Below are 8,621 nucleotides of genomic sequence, written 5' to 3' on the forward strand. Positions count from 1 at the left end.
AACGCAAAGTGGCGAGGGTTCACTGTATATAGCTTGTAGGATGAGCGGCCGCTGCTAAACGGCAACAAAAACAAGGCTGGGCTGCATGTGGGGCAGACGGATTCAGGCCAAACCCATGTCGGCGAGCCAGGAGTCCTTTCCAACATCTTGTCTCCGTGTGTGGAATGGGGCTATTCGATCCTTGAGAGGCTCTTAAGAGCGATGAATGACACATGGTCAAGACTCTTGCAGACGTAGCGTAGGGATTCTCTACTGTGAAATCTTTGGGAACTGTCGTGGTCCTTGTTGCCAGCTGCCATGGAGCTGACCCTTGCCTGAGTCATGGTGACCCGTCCCAGCAGAAGGAAACACTGCCAGGCCCTGCACCATCCATCCCTGTGGTGGGTGGGGGCCCTGGGTTGTTGGCGGTTGATGGTCCGAAGTAGATTCTTCTGACCTTCACTGAGACGCCACTGCAACGTGTCCAGCGTCAGAGCAGCGCACAAAGCTCCCCCGACAGACGGGTGGGCTGAGAATGAGCAGGGCTGGCCAAAGACTCAAGCTGGATCTCTGGCCTGAAAGAGGAGAGTTCTCCCACCGCCCCACCACTGCCCTCTATGCGAACGTTTTAGGCATCTCAAAATCTATTGTATGCATAGATAAGAAGAGTTTCTCAGATGGGAATGCTTTGAAATGGTCCTTTATATTTAAAAAGTTCAAACTGTATAACGGGCCCTAAGATGCGGCTTTCCACTCTTGCAAAGTTTTACAGTCGTGGAAACCCACCCCGGCTGCTCTCTTCTGTCACGTAGCGTCAATGTGAGTCAAATTTGACTCCAGGGCAGTCAGACAGGCCCTGTCCTCAGGGAGTCTTGGACTGGTCAGTGGTTCAAACTCACCAGCGGCTCCATGGGAGAAAGATGAGGCTAACTGTTCCGCAAAGACTGACAGCCTCCAAAACTCCACACAGAAAGTGTCCCTGTGAGTGGAACCGACCCGATGGCCATGGGGGCACTCGACTCCCTAAGGAGCTTGGTGGTGTCGTGGGTTAAGCATCGGGCTGCTCATTGCAAAGTCAGGCCTTTTGCCACCAGCTTCTTGGCAGCAAGTCGAGGTGGCTCTCCCAGCGGGAGCCACCGCCTCGGACACTGCATGCAGGGGTGCTGGGAGCAGGAATCACCTCGATGTCAGGGGTTTGGTCTTCTCGGCATTCTTCTCCAGAATGTTTTACTGTGGCGAGGCAGCTGCTACAGGAAAGCATACATACTTATGTCGTCAAATAATGCAAATCTTTGGAACTGTGTTTTGACGATCAGTTAATTCTTTCTTTTTTTTCCTCCCCCCGCCCACCAGGATGAAGATGACAGTAAGTTCAAAAATACCTTCCTACAACTTGTAACTCATCCCTTCATTTTTCTGCTCAGATATTTACATTTATTTGATTTTTTTTTCAAAGTTGATCCTATTTAGTAAAGGAACATCCTTGAATCAGTTACAATTGTTAAACGAACATTAAGCAGATAGCCTGATGATGCAGTGGGTTAAGTGATGGGCACACCCCACCTGGTCAGTGCTTCAGCCCCAGTAGCATCTGAGGCCGAAAGAGGAGGCTGTCTGCTCCTGTAAAGTGTGCAGTCTTGGGAACCCTGTTTGGGGTCATTGCAAGATGAAATCAACTCGCTGGCAGTGGGTTTAAGCTTGTTTTGTAGTTTAAAGTTGGTATACTGGACCATAGGAAAATGGGTTTATTTGCCTGAGTTACCAAGACGATGATTCATTGACTTCATATGGAGCAATACATAAGCCAGGGGAGGCTTTCTACTCCCTTAGAGTTGCAGTCTGAGACGCCCAGGGGCAGTTCTACCCTGTCCTCTAGGGTGCTGGGAGTCAGAAGGGACTCGGGGGACTTGCCTTCGGTGCGGTTTGGTAGCAGCACACAGAAAAGTTAAAAGTTGGGTGTAGCGCTAAATAGGATATTTCTATTGTTGATGCTCTCGGAGATATGTGGGTACAGAAAATCCTGAGCCGCAGACTGGTGAGATCACAGAGAATGTTGGCGCTCATAAAACAGAACCAGATGGAGCAGAAGCAACTTGTGAACCTGTGTCTGAAATGCAAAGGGTCCCCAGGCAACAGTTCTCTGCCACGTTAGCAGTTCATCGATTATCAAAAATAAAGTGAACCTGACTTTTATGGAATAATATAGAATGGCAGCATTTTTTCAATGCACTCTAAGGTGGTAGATTATTTAGAAAAACTTTGGGAGCCAGGATTCTAGCCAAATATTTTCTGGCTACATCTGATCTTTTGCATTTTTATATTCCTCCTCAGATTAATGAAGGAGCCCTTAGTACATCGCTGGTGTAAGGGTGACACACTGTGCTGCTAGCTGCAAGGGCGGCAGTTCTAAACTACCAGCTGTTCTTTGGGGGGAAAGGGGGGCTTTCGACTGTTGTAAAGAGTTAGAGTGTCTAAAACGCACAGGGGTTGGGTTCTACCTGGTCCTGTAGGGTGGCATCGACTCAATCGCTGGTAGTGTTTGGCTTTGGTTTGGGGGGCCTAAGCAGGGGGCTATGTGTTGAACTGCCAACCCCAAGGTCAGCAGGTAGAATTGACCAGCTTCTCCACGTATGAAAGGTGAGTCAAACATCTCCCATGAAGATGGCGAACCTCAGAAATCCTATGGGTCGGAATTAACTCGGTTTTGGGGGTTGGGCCTCCTCAGAGCTCAGTCACTTCTGGAATGTCTTTGGGTGACCCTTGGGATTCTAGAGCCTGTTATCTCTTACTTATCTTCTCCTTCCATAGTGCATCAAAGGCCTCTGCCCCAGCCAGCACTGGCCCCCATGAGCTCCAATACTTTTCCTTCACGATCCAACAAGCTGAGCCCCAAGCATTCCCTCCCATCGCCTCACCCGCCCGGAGCCTTCTCAGAAAGGTTTGTGACAATATCATTAAGTCTTCACTTAACGAAATGTCTCCTGGGTCTACTCCCCACTACAGCAGGGCTAGGTTGGTTGAGGAAGAATGAAATAAGCCAGTGGGTTAGCAGGGTAAGAATATTTCGGGTTTTAAAAACAAAAGCAACCTGAATATTAAAAGCATATTCCAGCCCACATCTGTCCCCAAGGCTGTACACTTTAATTGGAGGGGGGGAAGGGGTGTACAGAGTCAACTGCCCATGGTTGTCCCCGTCTGAATGGACCCTTTCTAAAAGAAGAGGGTGCTTTCATGTAGTGAGTCAAGCAAACAGATGAACAAAACCGATGAGCCTTAAGAAGTCAGTGACGGAGCGTACTTAGAGTGCATCTTGCATCTTGCACCAGAAGACCGGAACCCACGTCATGCTGGGGCCAGAAATGCCACTGTCATTAAGGCGTGCCCACTGAGATCCCATGTCTTACACAGAATAGAACTGCTCCAAAGGGCTTCCTTGGCTGTGATGCTCAGGGTAGCAGCCTGCCAGAACTTTCTTGTGTGGAGCTGCTGGTGTCTTTGAAACACCAAGCTCCTGGTTAGTAACCCAAACTGCGTGCAGCAGCCACAGAAACACTTGGGCTGAATCCTGGCCAGCTGCTAAGCCTTCACTGGGCGGGCTCTGTCCCCCGGAGATCTGCTTTGTCAATAACCTGGTCACTTCTCATGGCTCACAATAAATCCGTCCTGAGGCAGAGAAAGATGCTTGGGGCTCCCTCCTGGGGTCCCCACAGCTCCCAGCCCCCAGGCTCATCCTCTCTTCTACCATTCAGAGTGAAGCCCACGTCTCTGCCGTACATCGTGTAGCTCAACTACCAGCAACCCTCTCTCCACCTCTGCCACACCCCCTGTGAGCTTGCATCTCTCTCCTTGGTGGCTTTTGGCTCTGATTTTGCTGCTTCTTACACATCCATCTCTGCTCTATTTCTCTTGCTGTACCAACTCTGCCCTTTTCCCATGATCCTTCACCCTTCACTGGGCCCCTCCCTTTTTGATCATACTCACAAAATAGTATTCGCCGAGCTTGCTGTACCGAGCAGACTTTTATGGAAGGCTCGGGCTCTTGGGTAAGGATGTGCTTGGTTGGCATGGAGCAGACAGCCTAGATGGCAGTTAGCAATAATGACAACACCGGAGACCTGGTAGTGCAGTGGTTGAGCACTGGGCTGCAGCCGTTCAGTGAAAGGTCAGTAGTCACTGTGAGGAAGAAAGACTTGACGGTCACCCTCTGAAAACCGCTGTGTTGTTGGGTGCCATAGAGTCCGTGCTGACCCACGTGACCCCATGCACAACTGAATGAGGCACTGCCAGTCTGGTGCCGCCCTTCTCATGGTGCCAATTCCCAGCCCGTGTTGCAGCCTCTGTGTCAGCCCCATGCATAGAAGGCTCTCTAGCCTTCTTTCCGCTGCCCCTCCGCTTTGTGATGTCCTTCTCCAGGGACAACATGTCCAAGTTGTGTAAGATGAAGTCTCCCCATCTTTGCCTCTAAGGAGCACTCTGACCGCACTTGCTCCAACACAGACTGGTTTGTCGTCTTAGCAATCCATGGTATTTTCAACATTCCCCTCCAGCTCCACAATCCAAATCCACTGGTTCTTCGTCAGCCCTCTTGATTCAACGTCCAACGTTCACATGCATAGGAGACGTTTGAAAACACCACGGCCTGCGTCAGTGGCAACGTAGTCCTCGGAGCAACATCCTTGCTTTTCAATGCTCCATAAACACTGATGACGGGTCCAGGCAAGACACAATCCTTGACTCCTTCAGCTTTTTCTCCATTTGTCTTGATGCTACCTATTGGTTCAGGGGGGAGAATTCGGGTGTTCCTCACAATGAGTCATAATCCTCACAATGTGGCTGCAATCCTTGATCTTCATCAGTAAGTGCTCCAAGTGTTCCTCCCTTTAGGAAGTAGGGTTATGTCATGTGCATGTAGCAGGTGCTTCTGCGCCGTCCTTTCATCCATCATGGTGCTGTGAACATGAGAGAAACTACCCCTGTGGGTGGTTTTATTCTGCTCCAGGGTTGCTGTGAGTAGGAATTGACTAGATGGTGGTGTGTTTGGTTTACTAACCTAAAGGTTGGTGGTTCAAACCCACCCAGTGCCCTGGCAGGAGAAAGACTCCGTGAGTTGCTTATGAGAAGGTTACAGCCAAAATCACTCCATGGAAGAGCCTGCCTCAGGCCAGCCGTGGAATGTGTCTAGTGGGTTCTTTCCTATTCTTGCCCAGATCCAAATCTTCAAAGAATCCAGTGTCTCCAACTGACCCTGTCACCCCAGCCTAACCTAACCTAAAACCTGCCCGTTTCTGTCTCCGCAGTAGCGGCCATTTCCTGCAGAGCGCCTCGCTGCCACCAGGCTTCCCTCAAGGTTTGTGCCGCAGTTACTTCTCTGCCAACTCGCCGGTGTGACTGGGCTCCCAATCTGTCCCACGACCTTTGACAAAGGGTGTGCTGTTTCCTGAAGGCATGGGACTTCCTCAGTCCACACTTAACTCGGTGCCTGCAGTGTGCAGGGACTGGTGGAAGGCTGTGCCACGAACCAGCACTAGCGCATGCACGCACGCTCTCTCCCACAATCTACTCATTTAGACTTCCTTCCGACTTCCAGACTTGATATGTAATTTTTTCTCTCCTTGCTGTGTTTGTCCTTGGGTTGTGGATTAGAGGTCTCTCTTTCCAAACCTTAACCAGTGAAACAAGGAGCGCTGGTGGCAGTGTGCTTTCGTGTTGGGCTGCTAACTGCAAGTTCAGTAGTTCAAAGCCACTAGCCATTTCCTGGGAGAAAGACGAGGTTCTCTACTCCCATAAGATGTTACATTCCCAAAAGTGATTTTTGAAAATACTTCTGGAAGAGAATTTTTTTAAAACAAATTGAGATTTTTGTGGAAACCTAGCCTGGAGCAAGTCCATCAATGCTATTTTCCAGCAGCATGGTGTCCCTGTGTCACGTTTCGTTTACTCCTCTGTCCTCTCAGGATGCATTTTTCATGACGGAGTTGCACACTTAATCAGCCACAGCATGGTGTAGGCACTGCTTTTATAGGCTCTGGATCCCTCCTCCAAAACGCAAGTCATTTTACAACCTGGCTCTGAAACTGAGCCAACTTATCTCTGAGGTTGGTCTACAAGCTGACTTAAGTGTGGAGAGGTTTTCCAATTTATTTTCTTGAGAAAACCTGGGGATGTGGATTTTGATCTAAAATTAGTTTTAGATTGTTGTCTTAATTGTTTTCATGCTATAAAGACCAAGTCCTTTTTAAATTTTGGACTCTTGATCCAGCCACAGGAAAACCAATCTGCTTTAAATCACAAACTGAACCAAAGAGACAAGCAGCTGTCATTGTGTCGATGCTGACACATGGGGGCCCACGTGCATCCATCGCGTACAGCCGTGCTCCCTAGGGTGTTCCACGACAGACTGTTCAGAAGAGGTTCCCCAGACCTTTTCTCTGAGGTGCCTCAGAGTAGACCCCAACCGCCAACTGTCTGGTGCACAGGGAGCGCATACTCAGTAAATCTGAATGACGGCTCAAGGTCCAGATTTTTCAGGATTGCATGCAGTTGCATTCGGTTGAAAGATCACAGACCCTGGTGCTGGCACTAGTGACATCCCTAAGTCCTCCATGTTTCCTAAGCACCGAGGCAATAGCTCCCATATACCTCACATGCTTTTCACAGCCTCCAAATGCGCCCCCCCCGCCCACCCCAACTCCCTGTGTTTTGTGAAGGTGCATCTGTGCTGCCTGCCTGGTCCCTGTAAGCATCTGAATTCCAGATCCCAAAGCAAGTTCTGTAGCTTCCTCATTTTGTGGGCGGGTGGGTAGTTTCATTTTAAATATCTGGTTAATTAATATTTGATATACTACATTCATCAAAATTAGCATCTTTTCCCCAAGACTGACCAAACTCCTGGTCCCCATTCTTCTCCACGAGTTCCTTCACCGTCAGGTGGGAAAAGGTTGTGCTATGTCATGTCCAATAGCCCATTATAAAATCTAGAACCTGGGTGGGTGGGGGACGGTGGTAAAAGCTAGATGTGCTTGTATTATGCTGAGTGACGTCAGCCTCTCACAGAAGGGCAAATGCCATGTGACTTCACTTATATAGAAGGTCAAGCCAAAGTAAATGGATCATGACCATGGCTTACTGGTGGTTACCAGAGACAGGAGGAAGGGAAAAGGAGGGTGGTAGTTTCATGGGGATGGAAAATTTACATTGATAAAGGGCAGCGTTGCATTACTGATTATTGTAATTGCTGTCAATAAATTGTGCAGGAATTAAAAAGATGAATCGACAAAAGGTGTGTGATAACTGTATTTACAACAATGACAAAAAAAAGAGAAGCTACTACTCAGGCTGCTTACATACGACAAAGCACCTCATGGCATTTGGTGTCTTGGTTGGGAGGTTTACAATCGGGGTTTCACGGGCATCCCAGTTACTTGGCCTAATGATGTGTTTAGTGCTTCTGTTCTACTCTGTGCCTGGTTCATTTACAAATGCTTGGGGTCTTCAAAGCTTGAACGCAGCCATGCAAGGCACAACACATATTGCATGGCTCACCAGGAGCATTGCTGGTCCTGTGGTTAAAAATGAAGGAGGTTCTCTTTTCAGAACCACATCCAGGACTTGAGTGTGGGGCTTTGGGTGTGTTGCCTACCTTTGAGCTGGCATCTCCGCACCACCAGGATATGAAGGTAGCCTTTCCTTGTTCCTAAATAACCATCTATGGCTGGCCTTGACCTGCCAGAATCTTCCGTCTGCAGATCCACAGTGCCTCAGTGAGCTTCCCTTTGCAGCCCATAGCGGCTGCTGTGATAATGCTTGTTGAGTGAACGGGATCTAGCTGTGAGGGAATGCAACTCTTCCCAGGTAACTCTCTTATCCTCAGTGGCACAGTGGCCATTTATGGCACATGGGAGGTGTGCCCACACCTTGAGGTTACCATGCAAATTCCTGCACCCCAGGGCACTCAAGTTCCCTCGAAGATTCTCTGTTTGAGAACCATAAGCCCCCACGTCTCAGCCAAGCCAATAACAGCATGTGCTTCGCCCATCCTCTTTAGCCTGGGTATCCTCGTATGCAAACTGAAGATGGTCCTTCCAGTATAGTGATGTTGGGAGGATCAGAGGTAGGTAACATACACAAAGCACTACACCCAAGGCCTGGATGTCCTACTGAAAAGAGACTTGCCGTCTGAAGGAAGGGATAATGCATTAGGAATGAAGAAGCCACTCAGCTAATAGAACCACGGCACTAGTGCCTAGAACACAACCTTGCCAATTATAAGTCAAGACCTTCAAGGTTTCCCTGAGATGGGGAGTCATGCTCGTTGGAAGTTTCTGAGAGCTGTCAACAGGAAGAGGGTTGTAGAGAAGGTGAAGCACAAGTCCAGGGTCACTAACTGGAGCCTCAGATATTTGGCACCACCTGCCATGTGAGATGCACAGCTCAACTTTCTGGAAGCTTCGTAAACTTTGGTTACCAGGGGAGGGGGCCAAAGAGCTAAACACAACCTCAAGGGTGTCTCAGCTTGTCTCAGAGAATGTAGATTTCTTGTAAAAATCATGAGAAAGGAGGGAGGGGAAAAATGAGGACCTAATGTCGGGGGTTTAAATGGAGAGAAAATGTTTTGAGAAACGATGTACAAATGCGCTTTCAAA

At 48.9% G+C, this 8,621-nt stretch overlaps 1 protein-coding gene across 1 annotated transcript in view; it reads left to right on the forward strand.

The window, feature by feature from the left end:
- The window catches only part of LCP2 (lymphocyte cytosolic protein 2), a 62,976-nt gene that overhangs the window by 46,755 nt on the left and 7,600 nt on the right, over positions 1-8,621 (forward strand). Inside the window, exons 15-17 of the mRNA XM_045284695.1 lie at positions 1,333-1,345; positions 2,788-2,917; positions 5,277-5,326. Of these exons, the coding sequence (XP_045140630.1) occupies positions 1,333-1,345; positions 2,788-2,917; positions 5,277-5,326 (193 nt within the window). The remainder of the gene's footprint in view (positions 1-1,332; positions 1,346-2,787; positions 2,918-5,276; positions 5,327-8,621) is intronic.

The sequence above is a fragment of the Echinops telfairi genome, unplaced genomic scaffold (assembly GCF_000313985.2).
Source record: "Echinops telfairi isolate 266 unplaced genomic scaffold, ASM31398v2 ScPeMD7_7469;HRSCAF=8507_0, whole genome shotgun sequence".
Taxonomy (NCBI): domain Eukaryota; kingdom Metazoa; phylum Chordata; class Mammalia; order Afrosoricida; family Tenrecidae; genus Echinops; species Echinops telfairi.